Genomic DNA, 19,137 nt, shown 5'->3' with positions numbered 1-19,137 from the left:
CCGATGGCAAGTGCGCCGGGCCAAACCATTAATAGGGGGGTGCACGATAAAAATAAACTTGCTGATCGGATTTAAAAAATTTTTGTTCCACTGTTTTCTAGAGCATAGAGACTGTGAGAATTTTCACAATACCAAATTTGTTATACCTTTTCGGAAAGATCAGTGAGTTTCGCCTAGTTGCCATATTTGATGGTGCGCGGCTTTTGAGCAAAAGTAGCTGTAAAAGTCGCGTAATTTGACTAAATTCGTCCAAATTTGACCATTTTTGTCGTATTATTCGGATATATCTTCGGTTTCTTGAATGAGATCATTCTGAAAATTGGCGACGACCTTCCAATAGGGCAATTTCACAACTGTCTGAAAAATTTGGTGGATATCAGAGTTGATATAGTGATCAAAATGGGGCAAAATACGCTGCTTTTAGCCTTAACATAATGTCTGATGGTTGGATATGCTTTACATTTTTCGGACACATTCTTGTAAGTCTATGAGTAAGCTTTGAGCTTACCAATTTTTGTTGCAATTGGAGGTCGGGAAGAATACTCAATATCTATTTGTTTGAAGAAAAGTGTGCTGGCCGAAATTAGCACTAAATTCTAAAAAACCATCCTACAGTCGGCACGCGCGGCTCACTGTCGATTGCGCACCACCTACCATTAACAATGGTCAAATGAAAATCCGCGTCCGAGCAAATTTATTTTTATCGTGCAGTGCGCACCTTTTGATAACATTCATGCATTTTGAGAAGAAAGCACGGCGCACTACGCGCCGCGCTACTTCGACGAAATTTAAATAGTATCCGTCAAAATCTACAAAGTCCTCAATTTTCTCCTGGGAAGGAAACGCTATTTTTGCATGTGAAGACATTTTTGTAACTTCAATAGTTTATAACCGATCAATGATCAAGAGTACGCGCGCCTAGTTGACTTGACCATTGTTACTGTTCTGGCCCGGCGCTTTCGAGAAGAAAGCGGCGCGCGCTACTAGACTTCGAAGAAATTTAGACGAGTAACATAACATCCATCAACTAGTTGACTCGTCAACGGTCTATAAATATTTGGAACAAATATTTTACGAGTATCACCCGTTAATGGTTAAACTTAAACATTTTGCAAATAGCTATTTATATATTTTTGATTTTGGAGATAGACCCTCCTGGCTTGGGTAATAATTGGTATTCCAAAAAACCTTACCGGCTCGGGGCCGGCTATTTTCAAAAGTGAAAGATTAGAGATAGCGACTTCCGGCTTTTTGCTGAATGTTCGTCTCTTAAAAATAGCGTTAGGACCCGATGACAGTTCAGTACAGGTCAGCGACTAAGGTACGCAAATTCTTACCTGGGGACCTCAGGCTATTATGTTCATAAACATAAAATAGAGATTCGGCGGAATGACAGGCTGAGCGCGGCCCAGTAAGCAAATTTTTGCATCTTGAACACTTCGACATTCGATTTGGCCCTTTCAGTTTCAAATTTAGGAAGAACGTTATTTTAAATATAGCAAGCTAAAAAGAACGAAAAGAAACGATTGTCTGCATTCTCTAACAAACGTTTCTTAAAACAATTATAAATTCACAATTTCTTCAATGTTTATGGAACGAAAAGTTAGCAAGAATAATTTAATGGGGCCACTAACAGTAACTAAATTAAAATAAGTCTCTCATAGCCATAATATGAAACAGTTACAACTTTATAGTTATACTGTCTGCATAATTTAACATGCACAGGGTACATGTCATAATAATGAATAGGTAACATATAATCATAATTATATAATTATAATAATTAAGATAAGTTCGATCTGGCTTATCATATGTTATAAAATATTCGCCCTAGTCAAGACGTTTTCCGAACAACAAGTCATCTACATTTACGACATGTTTAATATCCCTAATTCCATGGCACATAACTTTCCTCTTCGAACATTTTCTGGATGTTTTTCAGTTTCTTTCGATCTGCACCATCCTCGGCCCTCTCACTCAAAAGAGAAAAGAGAGCTCTAGCTCCAGGGTTCCGCATGTTTGTCTCGATGTAATCCCGAGCGTCGTCCTCAATGCTCCTATCTCCAAGTTTTATTGCCGTCAAGGCCCATCTAGAATAAGAAGTTAAGTTTTTAAAAGTTAATTAACTTCAGAACTTTTGAAAGACTAATCTCTTCAGAAAGTATGTACTATCTGCCGTACTTAATATTATTAATATTATAGAATTGTGTTGCTTAAATTTTCATAAATGTTTACACGAATTTTCTGAGCTTCTAACAGTAAGAAAAATAAGGTGTCAAACAGTCTACAATAAGATTTTCCAACCTGTAGAACATATTTGGGTCTTGGTAGATCCCCATTTTCTTCAAAACGCTAGTAATCTTCTTGACTGTTGCGATTGGTAATCTGTCAGATACCCCACTTTCTAGCATGTATGCTACCTGTAATTAATTAATCGTTGATAAAATCGCACATTTAACCTATTTTGTATTTATTCAATTTGATAATTAATAACTTTACCAATTTCAGTACATAAATAAGTTATAACTATTTGACTACGCACAAGTCGAGTCTATGTGGATAACAGGTCCAACAGCTAAGATCCAACGGTACAGAATGTTTAATATTTCTATTGTTACTCACCTGTGCATAGTTAAGCTCTTTGAGCTGTCCTGCTTTCACCACAGGTTCCTCCTCCACTGGAAGTGGATCCCATGCGAGTAAAACGACGCTGCATTCATCAAAATATCTATTACGATTACGAAGGACCAAACCCGGTCTTGAAAGAGCTTGCTCATCAATCTCATTGTCCGGGAATAAGGTTTGAAGAAGGTTCCAGAACTGCTCAGAAGAGAAGTCATCAGCAACACTGAACAGAACAATTATTCTCAGGAACTTGGTAATGGTTTCTTTACCTCCCACAAGGTCTTCAAGCTTTCTCATGACAATACTGAAGTCTGCTATCTGATAGTGATTAGAACGGAAATTAATTAATTGTTGTTAATTTTTTTCCTGAATTTTTGTATCTTATTAACGTGTTTCAATAACCATGGTTATGTCAACATGGTGGTGAAAACATAATTCAGATTGCTTCACCCGACTCAAATAACAAGTACACTTCATAATTGAATTAAGTCGAGCAGTGCTTAAAAAAACATAAACTAAACGTACTTTCTCAGATGACACATCTTCCTCCTCATTGGAGCGTTTAAAGAAGAAGTCTGCCAGGTGCCTGTCATTGTCCATGAACTGAGCCGTAGCGTGGAAGGACAGGTAGTCTGCTATTCCTCGCAACATGTTTCTTTCTCTGCAAAATTTTAGTTTTTCAGGGACTTTTACCAAAAAATGTGGTACATAAAAGCTCTTTTCAGGTATAGTACCCCCTCCCATGCGTCAGAAAACAAATTATACTTCTTACCCAATATTCACTTCACGATGGACGGATGGACGATCTGGATCCTCAATCCTAGAAATCCGTAAAGCAGGAGCAGTAACCAGGTTCCCAAACCAGCTGTACATCATCTGTCTGGTGAGCTCCTGAACCCTCAGGGAGTCGTCCTCGATCGGAGAGGAGGAGCTTTGGAACATGGATACCGGCAGGTAGATGGTGTTGGGTCCTAGCATCTCACCTGCAGCAAATTATCATTCATAAGGTTAGACGTAAATTGCAGTCAAGATAAAGTTATATTTTATTTTTTATTTTGAACAGCCCTTAATAAACTAGCACTTACCCTTGTATCCCAGTTTGTCAGGAACCACCACAATGTTGAGATGCTCCCACACGAACGGTCCTACCATACTCTCACATATCTTCAGTATTGAGTCTGCCTCGCTCAGGAATCCGCCTCTAATCTGCTCCCTTCTGTTCGTCTCCGTCCAGACGGATATCCGCTCGCTCACTTCCCACCGCTCAAACCTCCCCACTATCAGGGTCAGCTGCTCGGCTGCTACTGGCATCGGTTGGAACGACTCATAATGGAAATCATCAGACAAACTTTCAGTACGCTTGGACACATCGATACCGGAGGTCAACGCCGTGTAGGGATGGGGAACAGATATCTTCATTTCCACTGGAGTCTGAAAACGTGTACAAACATCATTAGATATAGTTTTTGTAAATATTAGATTTAGTAATAGCATGGTTCATAATTTTTTATTGTATGTGTAGATATAAATAACTCCAAGTTCAATAAGAAGAAATATAATTGCATTAAGATTAATCTAAAAACGCTGCAGTATTGATCTATATGAGTATATCTATTGGAGACAGTAATGAAAAAAGCTATACAAATGTAAAACGTGATGCCCATTTAAGGAAATACAGAACCAAATAGTAAACTAAATGGTAAACGTACTGTAGTGCGACACGTACTGTAATGCGAAACCTGAAGTTCGACAAGACCTCCCTCTTTCGCACTAGAGTTCGTGTCGCACTACAGTCCAGGTAGCGTACAGGTAGCGCGACACCAGATCAAACTAAATACCTTGACACGGAGGGTATCCTGACACGGTAACCATGTTCTAGCCATGCCCGGTCTGTTCAATACCGCAAGCACTGGGCCGTCTTCAGAGAAAGGTGTGTACTCCAGAGCGGAGTACCGGAGGGAGGTAGAGTTTGTGGCGGAGTATTCTATCCTCAAGATACCCTCGTCTTCGTTAGAGTCTACGTTGAGTTCCAGCCTTGCACTTGCTGAGGTTGTAATTGTGGTGAATTTGAAGAAAACGAGTTTTGCAAGGCTTTTTAACTGGTTATTGTTCATCATCTTGTAAAATAATAATAAGCTAAACATTTTGTTGGTGCTACCGACTAGCCTATAAATAGTTTACGCAAATCTTAATTATAAAGTATATTAAATATATTGTCAGAGTAAAAACTAACTTTAAAGGAAGTGTGAACATACCGTTTACTTGATTTAGATTATGATCTACGTACTTAATCACTGAAAACGATTCACTCCCATCGTACGAGACGCGAACTTGCTTTATTTCCAGACCTGTAAATGTTATTATTTGTTCTTTTCTGGTATCATAATTTGTTTCTTGTTGTTTTATCTTTGCCTAAGTAACATTTCTTAGTGTTCAGTGATGACTTGGATATTTTGAGGTTTTTGAATTCGTATTTATATTTTTTAGGTCGTTCCACGCGTCCTAAGAATAAGATGGCGTTTCTTTTGTCTCATATATGAGAGTAATATTAAAAACCATGAAAAATCCTATATCAATAATTGAAAATATTGGTCAAATAAGGAAAGTCTACATTTTGTAGGGAAGTGATCCATCAACAGGGACCGTAGGGAGTTTCATGACTGTGATTGGATGCTCTGGTTTATTCGGGGGGTTTTAGATCTGAAATTAAATTATGAACAGTCAAACAATAAACACTACCAACCCCACGAGTCGAGGATCATAGGTTCCTCAGCACTCCGGTCCTGTTTCTCGTAATAAATATCCACATGTCCACCTAGTCTTAAGAAACGGTTGTCTTCGTCCACCCCCGTTTCATCACTCTTCATCCCCACCTCCAAGTCGAGGAAGAGTCAGGTAGTTTTGTAGCTGTCTATGTTAGCAGCACTTGGGAAGCCATCCAGTACACCCCTATCCACACGGTCCCTCATGTATTCTGTTGAAAGTAGGTCCTCTGTTTCCGTCAGCTTCTCCCGATCCTCCGCAACACTCCATTTTGGTAATTCTGCTCTAAAGTTGCCTTCCTCGTCGCTGTCAGGAGAAGAATCTTCTTCAAATCTCACTTCAGCAGGCGTGTCTTCGTCGGTAGCTGCATTGTTTTTCTTCTTTCCCTTGTTCTTTTTCTTTTGAGCAGAACAGAGCACAGCTAAACACAACAACAACACACAAATACGTGACATTTTGGAATTAAAAGCTCAGCATGCTGTACGCGGGGAGATGTAAGAGCGACCGCTGGGTTTGGTGAATATATCCCAAATTAGATTTATTTGCAGAATTATGTTGTAGAAATAAAATTAAATCTAATGCTCGAGTGAACCCGTACTGTTGCACAAATAGAATGAAGGGTGACTTCTTGGCTGCAAATTAGGGACACAAGACATAACCAATTTCCGTAATAAGCCTCCAGTCCTTACTTGGATCGTTTCGATCATTGTTCAAATAGTCCCACGAACGTTCCCACCGTGGTCTTAAAACTAAATAATCGCATACCGTCCGCTAATCATTGTTTAGATTCCAGCTACTTGGATCAGTTTCTAAGAATTGAAAGGAGCTATATTTATAAAGGAGCTACATTTATTGCGTTGCGTGACTATTGGATTGGTGCAGCCCCCATGCAGGTGCTTTGCAGCGCCTCGCGAGACAGAGACGGAAAGTAAGCAAAAGGTAAGAAAGTTGTAGTAAAATATGGGGAGTAGGGTAAGAAAGTTGTAGTAAAATATCATTATCGGGAGTAAGGATCCCTGGTGGGGACATTTGTGGGGCGTGGGCAACTGTTCAAGGCCTCTATCATAACATCTTTATCCAATCTTAGAGACTTAGACAGTTTTGTAGACTTCAAAACAATTATCTAACTGAGTTATGGTAATTTTAGTTTAAGACCAGCATTGCACTCGGGAAACCATTCTCTAACTCTAAGATCCTGTGCTTTTACTTGTTTAAGGAGTATCTAACTCTAAGTAGCCCCACCATGACCGGAATGTTTAGAAGAAGCGTGGGAATTTTCCGGTTAATTCCTGCAGAAATTTAACACCTTCCCTCAGATTGGTAATGGAAAACATAATACCGGAGTTTGATGAAGTTTGAAATATTCACTAGAATTCTAAATATTCCGAATATGATACAATTACATGGCTGGGCCAGTCGTTCACAGCAATAATACAGCAATAATACAGATTTTTTAGATAGGGGCTCGGCGGAGGTCGTTACTCATTATTAAGGAATACCTGACTTTTCCTGCAGTAAGAAGGTATTACATTACCCAAGACAGTGAAATTCCTGAGAAGAATCAGGAAAACACGTCCAGTATTCGTCACTCGATATATCAATATATGTATTCGATTATTACACTGGAAATGATCCAAAATAATCTTAACTCATTTCTTTGTTCATGTTTTTTATGTATTATTATTTAATATTTGCTCGATTCCACAAAACTGCATATTAGCAAATAGCATTTCTCTTTGTGCATAATTAAAATCAGTATTCCTGCTAGTATTCCTGCTAGTTCCTACTAAAATCAGTATTCCTGCTAGTATTCCTGCTAGTATATTCCTACTAAAATCAGTATTCCTACTAAAATCAGTATTCCTGCTAGTTCCTACTAAAATCAGTATTCCTGCTAGTATTCCTACTAAAATCATTATTCCTGCTAGTTCCTACTAAAATCAGTATTCCTGCTAGTATTCCTGCTAGTATTCCTGCTGGTATTCCTGCTAGTATTCCTGCTAGTTCCTACTAAAATCAGTATTCCTGCTAGTATTCCTGCTAGTTCCTACTAAAATCAGTATTCCTGCTAGTTCCTGTTAGTTCCTGCTAAAATCAGTATTCCTGCTAGTTCCTACTAAAATCAGTATTCCTGCTAGTTCCTGCTAGTTGAGCTTCGTACATTAAAATAAAGTTTACTATTCAGACATTCCGGACACTATTTTTCGTTTTAAAATTTTAGTTTAAGACCAGCATTGCACTCGGGAAACCATTCTCTAACTCTAAGATCCTGTGCTTTTACTTGTTTAAGGAGTATCTAACTCTAAGTAGCCCCACCATGACCGGAATGTTTAGAAGAAGCGTGGGAATTTTCCGGTTAATTCCTGCAGAAATTTAACACCTTCCCTCAGATTGGTAATGGAAAACATAATACCGGAGTTTGATGAAGTTTGAAATATTCACTAGAATTCTAAATATTCCGAATATGATACAATTACATGGCTGGGCCAGTCGTTCACAGCAATAATACAGCAATAATACAGATTTTTTAGATAGGGGCTCGGCGGAGGTCGTTACTCATTATTAAGGAATACCTGACTTTTCCTGCAGTAAGAAGGTATTACATTACCCAAGACAGTGAAATTCCTGAGAAGAATCAGGAAAACACGTCCAGTATTCGTCACTCGATTTTTTTTCTCCCTCTAATCTTCAAATATGTGGCTGATTCCTCGGGAATAATTCGTTTTTTTTTTTATTTTTTTTATTTTTAGAGAGGCTGGGCCATGATAGCCCACGAGAGGATAGCATTGAGATGCTCTGCCTACCTCTGGGGTGTGGCAACCTTGGGGAAGGTTGCCGGTGAGATCAGAGTGATTGGTGGAGGGTGGTGTAGGATGTTATATGAGTCAAAATGATACGCTTAAATGCCAGCTGGGTTTGGAAAAGTAAAACGAGACGAGACAGCATATGAGATAATACTTTAAGTCACCCCGGTCTGATCCAGCTCTTCCGGCACAATTAAGCGTTTGGTGCGGTTTGTGAAATTGACAATTGTGGTGATGTGTTGGTTGTCGAATATGTCATTGACAGAGAGGTAGTAGTCCTGGAAATATTGACCTCTAATTTGGGCAATAGCCGGACACTGTCCAAGGAAGTGTGAGACAGTTTCCTCTCCGTCCCCGCACATAGGACAAGCACTGGTGTTTGATTTGCAAATGGTGTGAAGGTGTTTGTTTAGGCCGCAGTGACCCGTGATGAGGTGAACTGCAGTTCTGTAATCTTGTCTGTTGTTGCTGAGTGTAGTGTTGAGGTTTTTGATGATTTTGGCGTGCTTGTGGCCGAGTGTCAGTTTGGTGTGTCTGGGACCGTCAGTTGACCAAGTTTCCTGATTCAGTCTGTTGACTTTGTTGTCGATTTGACGCTTGATGTAGGATTGTGGAATTGGACACTTCAAAGTGGATTCACTGATAGTGCCAAGCTTGGCCAGCTCATCTGCTTTTTCGTTCCCCCACAATCCGATGTGTGCTGCACAATTCGTTTTTTGTATCGGTACTGAAATTTGTTTCTTTACAAAGCACGGAGTGACGCACGAGTGTCTTTCTATAGCTGATTGTAATTGTGATGTAATTAAAACATATATAGTACTTCTGTGGTGCGTTGTTTGTGCTGTAATGTGTTATTAGAGTTGGGAAAAATCTAGCCAAGTTTTTTAACCCAATTAAACTTTCCTTCACCTACAGCTGTAAGGTATTAATGGATATGCCCGAATCAGTAATATGCTTTGTTATTAAGCACAAGGAGCGGCTCCTGTTTATTTGCTGTACTTCCATTAAATCAATTTGATCAGTAAGATCCTTAGTCATTAGTAATGGTCTGATCCTTTTGGCCTCTGGTCCCGATTGTAGAATTTTAATTCGATATATAAAAATAGAACAATTAGAACCTAAAATTGTGAGATTAGTTTACCTTTGGACTAACCACCATGATTCAGACTAACCACCGTGATATCACATTCTAAATCAGGCCGATATATTTGGCCATGATTTATATACAATGGTTTGTCATGTCTCTAAATAGCTAAATGAATCGATTGTTGATCCCTGAAATATCCCTGAAACCCCCAGCAATTGCGTAGCTTGCATGACGTTAACATGCAATGATTAATATCCACTTGCAGAACATGACAGCAGAAGGAGAATCTAATCGTGTGAATAGGTGAGAACTCACTCACTTAGTCGTCTCCTCTCTATACCTACTGCCAGACAGGGTTAAACACAGTGAAGGATCCTCCTCTATAATCTTGTTAACCTCCCCGCACGGCTTTCAGGAGCCGGGCATTTTATTTCCATTTTGGTATTGTTGCGTGTATCTGCTGTGAGAATATGGCCTGGTTATACACCGCCCGGTATTTATTGTTCTTAATATTTGTGTCTGTGACGGTACTTGCTTTGGAAGATGGCAAGCCAGTGAGAGAAGAAGTGGGGGAAGAAGTGGGGGAAGAAGTGGGAATGAAGTGGGAGAAGAAGTGGGAGAAGGATCAGATAATAATGAAAGTGTAATTGACTGGGCCGAAGTAGATTACAAGCTTATCTTAGATAGCCTCAGGATTGATCACCGGGACCACACTTACGCAGATATAAACAGCTACAGGACTCTATACCAGTCACTTCACCTCACCGTTGACATGGAAGACAGAACCCTATCAGGGTTTGTGGAGACTACTTTCGTCAAGATCAAACCCTCCTGGATGATGTCTAAATTCTCTAGCGTGGGTCCAGGTTTGGTGTTGGATATTGGGCCTCATGTAACGGTTACAGAGGTAGAACACGTAGAGACAGGAGAGAAGTTAGAGTTCACAACCTCCTGTGTAGATAAGCACGTGGTGTCAGTGCTCCAATGTGCTCTACAGATAAACGACCCTATGTCAAGTGTAGGACAGTTCAAGCTCAGGATACACTACTCAGTCACGGACAAAACTTCCTCTCTTCACTTCATCCCTCCCCTCCAAACTCACAGTAAGGACAAGTACTTCCTGGTTTCAAACACACAGCCTTCCAACGCTCGAGGCTGGATACCCTGTCAGGACACACCCGCCCTGAAGTTCCCTTACCATGCTACAATCAGAGTCAAGGAGCCCTTCACGGTCCTGATGAGCGCTATCATCACAACTACAAGTACTGATGAGTCAGGGTGGGTAACTGTGGGCTTCAGACAGGAAATACCTACCCCTCCGTATCTTATAGCTATCACTGTGGCTGATATCGTGAGTGTGGATGTTAGAGGTGAAGGTTTGGGGACTGATACAGGGTTAGCGGTGCCACCTATCAGAGTCTGGGGAGAAAAGAGTCTGATGGAAAAAGTGGGACCTAGTGGGATTCTTGATTTGGTGGGTAGCAATTAGCACGTTCTTCTTAGATTAAATCAGCATTTGGTTTTCTTTTGGGATGATCTGATGAAAATTGAAGCAAACATTGCTCATTATTTGATAAACTTGAAGGGCAATTTACCCCGCCTATAATTAAACTCCCCCTTCCCTCAGATACCTCGGATGATGGATATCTGCGAGAGAAAATACGGGAGATACGAGTGGTTAAGATACGACATAGTGCTAAACCCTCCCGGGTACATGTTCCGAGGAATGGAATTCCCAGCGATGAACTACATCTCCAGTACGGTCCTCAACTTTAACGACCTAGCAGGACCCAACTACATCTTCTCCAACATAATAGCTCACGAGATGATACACAGCTGGTTTGGGAACCTGGTGACTCCTAAATACGCTGGAGACGCCTGGTTAGCTGAAGGTATCACATCCTTTGAGGAGCTGGAACTGATGGAGGAGTATTACGAGAACCCGGAAGTCGGGAAATTCCTCAGAAAGGACCGGTACACCTCCCTTAAGAAAACTCTGGAGAGTTACACAGGTGCCAGTGCCAAGTACAAGATCCTAACACCCTATCTGTTTGAGGATCACCCGTTTCACGGGTTTACTTACATACACTACAACAAGGGGTCACTGTTTCTAGAGTACCTGGCTAACCATACCAGCAGAGAGAAAGTAGACCAGGGCCTCAGATCATATCTAGATAGCCACAGATACCAGTCTGTAGATACAGCTGATTTCGTGCACATGTTGTACCAACAGTTCGGGGTTGAGTCTGCTAAGGATATCGAGAGGGAAATATTTGTGTGGCTGGAACGTCCTTCAACCAAAGTTCCGGTGAAATTTTACCAGTCGGAGATATTTGAGGAATGTAGTGAAATTTACAAGATTCTGACCAGGAGTAAGAGGAATAGGACGGTTTCGTGGAAGCTGAAAGATATAGCAGAAGCTTATGACCACAGAACTGGGCTACTCGGTGACAAGGCTGGCCACGTTCATTCCCAGGTAACTTGAATCTGTCTGTAATTTTCGCTTTCGCGGGACGTCAATGAGTTGGAGATGAAAAGAGATAATGTAGACAAAAATAGATCAAGTACCGTGATAGTTACCGTCAGGTTATCTGTGTGAAGAAGAATGTTGTGTCTGTGTTAATAACCCTACTAAGCTAGTTAGTGTGTCTAGCTAATAATCAGTCATGTATCCACAAAGTAATGATGACAAAGTAATGACAAAGTAATGATAGCTGATCCTTGTCAGAAAATCAAGATACCAATGACATGAGAACAATGGGTATTGACAATTCGGTTCCACTTCACAAGATAATTTGTCATTGTAAATTAAGAACCGAACTCTAATACCGGATCGAATCACAAGTGTACCAACTCAATTCAGGACTTACATGCCTGAAAATTAATGTTTTGTTTTTCGGGCCATGGCTTATTTGCAAAGAAGTTTTGGGTTCAGCTGGTATGGTGTTTAAAGGTTTCTCTGTAATTGTATTAGAAAGTTATTAACAAAGAATACCTCAGATGATGATAGTACTGGAGAGAATGAAGACGGTAATAAACCGTGCGAACATGACCGAGACGAGGCTGAAAAATTGGAAGATTCTTCTAAACCGTCTGGATAAGACATTCAAGTTCAGTCAGAAGACTGAGAGTGATCCTGAAATGTTCGCAAAGTGAGTTTTATAGATTGCAGCTAACTGTTAAGTTTTCTTTCTAAAATGAACTGGGACCTAGCAGCATTTGAATTAAAGTATTGCAGTTGAATTTTAAAGCTTTAACCGACCTAATTCATCAGGTGGGCCAGTATAGCGCTGAGATTCAACCACACCTCCACCATGTCTGCAGCTCCCGTCTTCTTTGCAGAGAACGCTAGATTAGAGCTGGTCTTCTCCCTGTTAGACGCTCCCGTAGACTTCAGACTCCGGGGCGTGTTCGCGAACATCCTCCGAACTTCCTACGATACTTCCAGATATCCGGGCTATATTGGGAGTTTGTTGACAAGTTATGCGGAGTATTTCATAGGTTTCTATGAACCTTGAGAGGCTGGAAGTGTTGAGGAAACATATATAGCAACAGCGGTAAGACGTGGATCAAACTGATATTGTTAGGATTAGTAGAATGGTCTGCAGCACTTTGTCGGAAACAGTCGTACATTTGATTTCAGTGAGTGCGCCAAATATTAGATTGATGCGGAGCCCTAAATTATGAATATTAAATAAATTAAGCATACTAGAATTACGACTCGGTATTACTGCATTTAAACACATTTTTACCGTGCCCCAAATAACACAATAAACCGGGATCTTCAATTTACCGGACATTTTTGTCCGAATTTAAAGTAAATCAGGTTTTTACTGAACTATCATTTCCGTTTATGCGACAAAATGCTGCAGAACCTGTCGACTAAGTGTCAGAGAATTATTTATTCAGACTGACAAATATCATAAGACGGTACATTACAATCCCAACAAATCAAATTATTTATATATATATATTAAATAAAAACATCTTCGTTTTATCGTAAGAAGTGATTGTATTGTTAATATTATAGCGAAGTTAACCGTGGAATTTTGTGACATTAACGCTCCTATAAGTGCACTTTAAGTTAAAGTAACGTAAGGTTAGATGATTAACCATTCTATCTTTGGCTTTAGTCGTGGTGTCACATTTAGTCACGATCACCTCATCTGACTCCGCCACCCGCAAATTCTATAAATATAATCTTATGTATTCCAACGAATGAACATTCAACCTAACGATGCCATTATGTTCTAATGAGTGCAGCCGAAATCAGAGAATCTAAACCTAAATAACGAAATGATCATTAGTTAGATAATTTATGTAATAATTGTTTAAAGATTTGGAAATAAGGGACACACCTACAGAAAGCTTTGGAGAGAGGGAGAGTTATTTTATTTATTATAATGACAGTTATTCAAATTAGGTTATAATTTATTTACAATCTCGGTGGAGGAGGGCCCTTATTACGGGTCTGATTTCATTTTGAACTATTAATTATTTTTATCTTTATTGTTTCATGTTATTTTAGAAAATTTACTTTAAATACATTAATTTATGTTTTTAATTTTTTTACAGATAATTTGGAGAAACTCTTAATAAAACAAGCATATCAACACAAAATGACAAAAGTAGAAAATTGATAGCTAAACAATGTCAAAACCAAAATATCAACAATAAATTGATTTAAAGTAATCATTATAATCAAATATAAATAACCGTTAGGTTCTAGCAAGAGGGTCTTTAAAAACTCTATTCAAAGTAACACAATAGATTTAGTTACTCAGACTCAGAGATGATAATTTAATTTTTTGATCAATGAACGGAGCTTAATATTTGGTTTCAGCGTAACGAACAAAAAAGCATTCTCAAAGGCAGTAAAACAGTCTTTTTAATATGTACAATGTACATTGAATAAAACAAACGAGTCAGATTTTATCTGTAAACACTGCAGATAAAACTGCAGATATAGTCCTTTCTCTCAAACTCTGATCTAAAAAAATATTACTAAAAACTGAAATATCAGGCAAAAATATCTAACATATTTGAAACGGCTCATTCGCGACAATCCATCATGTTCTCCATCTATAGGCTTCTGATCCGAATCTAAACTGAACATCCTTCTAAATTATTTTAATTCCTTTTCGAGGGTTAGGGGGTCGTTCACATATTACGTCATCATTTTTTGGAACATTTTTACCCCCCCCCCCCTCCGTAATCAGTTTTACACATAGCTATTGTGTCAAAATTACACTAGCGTAATCATTTGGAACCCCCCCCCCCCCCCCCAGCTGATTACGTAATATGTGAACGACCCCTAAACGTCAGGTTCTACTCTGACGCCTCATAATACCGACTTGTTCCTGCGTCCAGACTCAGGTACTGGTCCTGAAAAGTTAGATTTTCAGTTTCTTTTTAAGGTTTCCTGACAAGTAGATCCTGCTCTATTCAATTTGTAACCAGAACCTTTCCAATTCCATGTCCTGTCTAAAACCTGTTCTCGGTTGGTTCATTATTAGTGGAACATAATAAAACTTGGATCACGCACAGGAAAAATACATAAAACCCAGCTGATTTCTACTCAGAGCAGAATAATTGGAATTGAAGGCATAGAATAGTTGTAACATAATATATTGTACCAGTTAAATGTAAGCTGTAACTGTATGTTTTCAATGCCTACCAATTAAATGTTTAAAATACCTCTGCAGAGAATTATTTCAACGGCATAACATTTAAACGTTCGGCTCATTCAGCCAACAAGAATTAGGGCACGACAGCTCTCACAACTTTTACACGACATAAAATGTATACGGGTGAACAAAACCCCCTACCAACTTTGTGACTCATTAGTTTTCTGTACCAAGGTTTATTATCGTCGGTATGGGTACGACTTTACTTCTCTATGTTAAAACTAAAGGTGAGGCCAGGTTTGCTCCCTATAGTTGCAGGATTGTACTTACTGTTGATTTCTTTTCATTAGCACTTATAAGTACAGTGCAGACAGTCGCAGATAGTGCGACTTGTTAGCGCAGTGCAGACAGTCGCAGATAGTGCGACTTACTAGCGCAGTGCAGACAGTCGCAGATAGTGCGACTTATTAGCACAGTGCAGACAGTCGCAGATAGTGCGACTTATTAGCATGGCACAGTGCAGACAGTCGCAAATAGTGGCAGATAGTGCGACTTGTTTCTTTTCTTAGTGTAATATTCACGCCTTATACCAGGCAGTCGATGAGGTAGATCATATAGTTTTCTATCACTTAGTGATGATTATTATCACACGTAGGAGAATGTTACGCCATCCTGTGTGGTAACTAGGATGTGTAGCAATTGACACTTTTAAACCGCATGAAGTTTACCATTTTCCATGTGACTTTTGTTTGTTTGGTAACTCTAAACGTTTAATACGTCTGTAGGTATTGACTTGTTTTGGTGAATGACTGTGTTCATGTTGGAGAGTCAAATTGTACGAGATCTCTGTGGGATGAGTAGTTAGCAGGGAGTAAGCTCATTAGTGTAACCTTAGTATTTGGAGCTGTGACACATTAATCATATTCATTGCAAGTATGTCTTCAGTAGAGACATGCATACTATTCAGGTACCGATGTGCATGTCACATGTGTATTGGCTAACCAATAGGTTCATTGTAACATTGGTCCAGTCTTCTATTGGCACAGACGGTTCTCATTCACCAAATACTTGCTCTTACTCTTGTTCTATTTGCTCCACTGCTATTATATATATAGGACACTATGGCGGAAGTCACGAGGGCGTAGGACACGCCCTCGTGTCCAACCTTTTAGGAAACTTCCGCCTTCGTGACCTCCGCTCTCGTGACCTCCGCCCTCGTGACCGATTCCCAATATATTATTATGAAACAACAATATCAATATTGAATATGTGCCTGGTGCCTGGTGCCTACTCCTAGTTAGTAGAGGCTCTTACGGGCATTGTCTGCTCGATACGCTAGGGACCCCAGATACACCTTACCAGACGTATTTTTGACCGTAGAATCGATTAAAAGTGGTTTCAAGATGATTGGACTGATTTTTCTGGGTTAAAATTGCAAAAAACCGATTTTTGGGACAAAACTAGGCCAAAAAACCATGTTTTTTGATATTTTGAGCAAGTTAATTTTGTTGGTATGTCAGCAAAACTTGCATGGAGATAGCTGAAAGACAGCCGCACAAGATGGTATAAAAATAAAACAAATCCCTCTATTTTTTCTGGGGTAAAAATCCAAAAAAGTGGTAAAAATTTTGACTTTTTTGCTTGAAGTTTGAATAATTTTTTGCAGTTGTATTAAATCAACCCAAAAATAGTTTCATTGTGTTTGCCTAAATTTTTCCTTTCCGAGAAGTACCCACTTCATATGCTTTATCGAAGTTTGAATATTGTCACTCCGCAAGCGTTTTTGCCAAATTTTCGACGCGCACTACGCGCAAAAGCATTTAGTTGTTATCAATTGGCACCCGCGCGTTCATCATAAATTTCAAACAGCTATAACTCAGCGAGATTATGTCCGTTCTAGCTCATATTTTCACACCAAATAGAAAATAATGTGATCTTATTGCTGACAAAATATGAATATAATTACTCTATTTGCCTTAGAGTAATAGACTGTCAAAGTTTAAAACGCGCATTGGAATAGCATGTGACTAATAAGGCCAAATTTATACTTCTTAACATATTATCGATCCTTAGACATCATACTATTGTGTCCAATTAGCGGTTAGGTCTCTAAACTCGTAGCAGAAAACACGTATTTTTGCCCGTAAGAGCCTCTACTAAGTTGATGGATTGAGCTTATTGTTGATTATACACGGGAAAATAAATACTATTTTTTAAATTTGTAAAGGGAAAATGTACAAATAGTGCAAGTCTTGACGTCAAGCCTGCTCCTATTCCAGGATTGTATCACGTGGTGACCCCCACGGTCGCTTCACTATAGTAGCGTCTTCGACGCTACAGGGGGAGCCGCGCACTTCGTGCGCGGCGGGTCATACAACGTATGACAATTCCAGGAGAGCATGCATTGAAATTGCTCATTGAGTAAGCGGCATTGGGCTCATGGGATGTAATTCTATATCCCTATTGTTTATTTCTTGTGAACCTTTGCTGTAATGCAGCATTTGTTTATTTGTCTTTTCTGAATTTTTCTTCCACATACTGCTGAATAGTTCAAGTTTTCAACGCGCTAAAGACGGACAAAAGTTCGGTATTCCATCCTGCCTGATCAGGTTTATTGTAATTACCAGGATTAAATTATTAGTCTGTTTCTTCTCATATAATCGACAATTTCCAACAAAAAACAAGTATTGGATCGTTATTCGTTGAATACCGACGAAGGTTATTTAACTATTTAACATGTTAAATGTTAGATAAGCATGAATAAAATGCAGACCATTGCTTATCTTATCTTATCTTATCTTATGAGGATTCGTTGCGACGCAACAAGGCCATCGAATGAGTCGACCACCTTTGTTACTTTACTTCGGCATTACCTGCATTACAATGTAAACCAGCACTTTCAAGGAAGAGCTTTACAAGAAGCCGAAGGATCGTTCCTAAGGCCAGCAACGGTTAAGGCACTATGCCACACTTTCTTCGCCCGAGGCTTCGCTGTGTTGATCAAGCACAGCTCCTCATTTAACCCTCACACCCGATTTCTCGAGCATTCGGCTGAGTGAACCGTGGGGCTACATAGACCACTCGGGATCCTTAGCAGAGCGTCAACGACGCTCACCCCACGACTAGGCAGGCAGTGGGATTCGAACTCGCAATCTTACGATTACAAATGGTCTGGTTATAGCTTAAGCTCCAGTTTTTTTACTACACATTTTTTTCTCACAGTAATTTGAGACGTCTAACACTATGCCAAAAATGAAATAAATAAACAGCCTGATGGAAAAAACACGTACCATTCATCTTTCATTCTCTTATATAATATATTATTGTGAAACAACAATATGTGCCTGATGCCAGAAGCAGTTGATGGATTGAGTTCATTGTTGATTGTACACTGGAAAATTACTGCTATTTTTTAAATTTGTAAAGGGAAAATGTACAACACATTCATCTTTCATTCGATTGCCCCCTAATGAGTGATGAAAGCAGTTCACAAAGGATCGTACAAATCCGGCCATCAGAGGGGCTTTCAACCAGTTCTTTGATCTTAGAACGGTGACATCTGTATCGTCTCGTAAGTGCATAATTGTTATCATTATGTTACTTTACATAAAATATGTTAAACATACATAAAATATGTTAATAATTCAGAGTATCAACCTGGTATATGGCACCTGCTAACAATGAATAGATCTAAAATAAAACTGGAGCTTATAAATCTGTCCCAGGTGCGAATGCGCGGTCAGAGTAGTAGACATTTATCACATTATGGGCATCTGTGTTATTGTTGTAATAGTCAATGTATTCTTTCTTTGTCTCTATTGATTGAGTTACAAGTATTTTGGAGTATTTGCCATTATTGTGGGGTATTTGCCATTATTGTGGGGTATTTGCCATTTTTGTGGGGTATTTGCCATTATTGTGGGGTGCACTGCACCTGTATTATAATCTGAAAATATACTCAAGCTATATATTAACACGATTCTTTACAATTACACTATTTTTAGTACAATTTCTGACATGATTTTTGTTCCGTTGAAAAAGTTCCCGAATCAGTTTACATTTTACAGTTACAAGTAATATCTTGTGCTCACCAACAATTTAAAACATTTGAGATACTCTTATCAGCTAAACAACGTGAGGTCGTTGTTTTTCCTGCAGTGAATTACAATTTACAGGTAAACTTTATTAGTCTCCTCCTGATTACAAGTTTAACTTATTGACTAGAGAAGCA

The 19,137-nt window shown here is 39.2% G+C and overlaps 3 protein-coding genes across 4 annotated transcripts in view; 1 reads left to right on the top strand and 2 right to left on the bottom strand.

Annotated features, from left to right (window-relative positions):
• Positions 1–1,533: 1,533 nt before the first annotated feature.
• On the bottom strand, positions 1,534–5,852 carry LOC134818408 (uncharacterized). Its single transcript, XM_063827931.1, has 9 exons — positions 5,369–5,852; positions 4,881–4,973; positions 4,464–4,669; positions 3,711–4,056; positions 3,398–3,608; positions 3,151–3,286; positions 2,623–2,943; positions 2,305–2,420; positions 1,534–2,090 (listed from the first exon to the last, which is right to left on the bottom strand). The coding sequence occupies exons 1-9, from the start codon at positions 5,490–5,492 to the stop codon at positions 1,889–1,891; spliced, it is 1,755 nt and encodes a 584-aa protein (XP_063684001.1). The 5' UTR covers positions 5,493–5,852; the 3' UTR covers positions 1,534–1,888.
• Positions 5,853–9,754: 3,902 nt separating this feature from the next.
• Positions 9,755–13,813, top strand: LOC134818077 (leucine aminopeptidase-like). The gene is made up of 4 exons (XM_063827491.1): positions 9,755–10,753; positions 10,907–11,755; positions 12,280–12,431; positions 12,554–13,813. The coding sequence occupies exons 1-4, from the start codon at positions 10,052–10,054 to the stop codon at positions 12,795–12,797; spliced, it is 1,947 nt and encodes a 648-aa protein (XP_063683561.1). The 5' UTR covers positions 9,755–10,051; the 3' UTR covers positions 12,798–13,813.
• A 762-nt stretch (positions 13,814–14,575) lies between these two features.
• Positions 14,576–19,137, bottom strand: part of LOC134817959 (lysosome membrane protein 2-like) — a 30,236-nt gene continuing 25,674 nt past the window's right edge. Inside the window, exons 13-14 of one of the 2 annotated variants that reach the window (XM_063827348.1) lie at positions 18,998–19,058; positions 14,578–14,664 (exon numbers count right to left, since the gene is read on the bottom strand). In XM_063827348.1, coding sequence (XP_063683418.1) covers positions 19,032–19,058 — 27 coding nt within the window. In that variant the 3' untranslated portion in view covers positions 14,578–14,664; positions 18,998–19,031. Of the gene's footprint in view, positions 14,665–18,997; positions 19,059–19,137 lie in introns of both variants that reach the window. The other variant, XM_063827347.1, reaches the window with a different exon arrangement.

The sequence above is a fragment of the Bolinopsis microptera genome, chromosome 7 (assembly GCF_026151205.1).
Source record: "Bolinopsis microptera isolate Bmic1 chromosome 7, MBARI_Bmic_1.0, whole genome shotgun sequence".
Taxonomy (NCBI): domain Eukaryota; kingdom Metazoa; phylum Ctenophora; class Tentaculata; order Lobata; family Bolinopsidae; genus Bolinopsis; species Bolinopsis microptera.
Note: the sequence above shows the minus strand (reverse complement) of the source record. Positions and strands in the feature narration are given on the sequence as shown.

What these genes read in the sequence shown, in the direction of transcription:
- LOC134818408 (XM_063827931.1), bottom strand. Translation starts at nt 5,492, where the DNA reads ATGAAGAGTGATGAAACGGGGGTGGACGAAGACAACCGTTTCTTAAGA. An exon ending in TAATCTAAATCAAGTAAACG is followed by an intron (nt 4,670 to 4,880) that starts GTATGTTCACAC and finishes TTACAACCTCAG; the next exon opens with CAAGTGCAAGGCTGGAACTC. An exon ending in AAGAGCTTAACTATGCACAG is followed by an intron (nt 2,421 to 2,622) that starts GTGAGTAACAAT and finishes AATTAATTACAG; the next exon opens with GTAGCATACATGCTAGAAAG.
- LOC134818077 (XM_063827491.1), top strand. Translation starts at nt 10,052, where the DNA reads ATGGAAGACAGAACCCTATCAGGGTTTGTGGAGACTACTTTCGTCAAG. An exon ending in CTAGTGGGATTCTTGATTTG is followed by an intron (nt 10,754 to 10,906) that starts GTGGGTAGCAAT and finishes CCCTTCCCTCAG; the next exon opens with ATACCTCGGATGATGGATAT. An exon ending in CTGGCCACGTTCATTCCCAG is followed by an intron (nt 11,756 to 12,279) that starts GTAACTTGAATC and finishes AGAATACCTCAG; the next exon opens with ATGATGATAGTACTGGAGAG.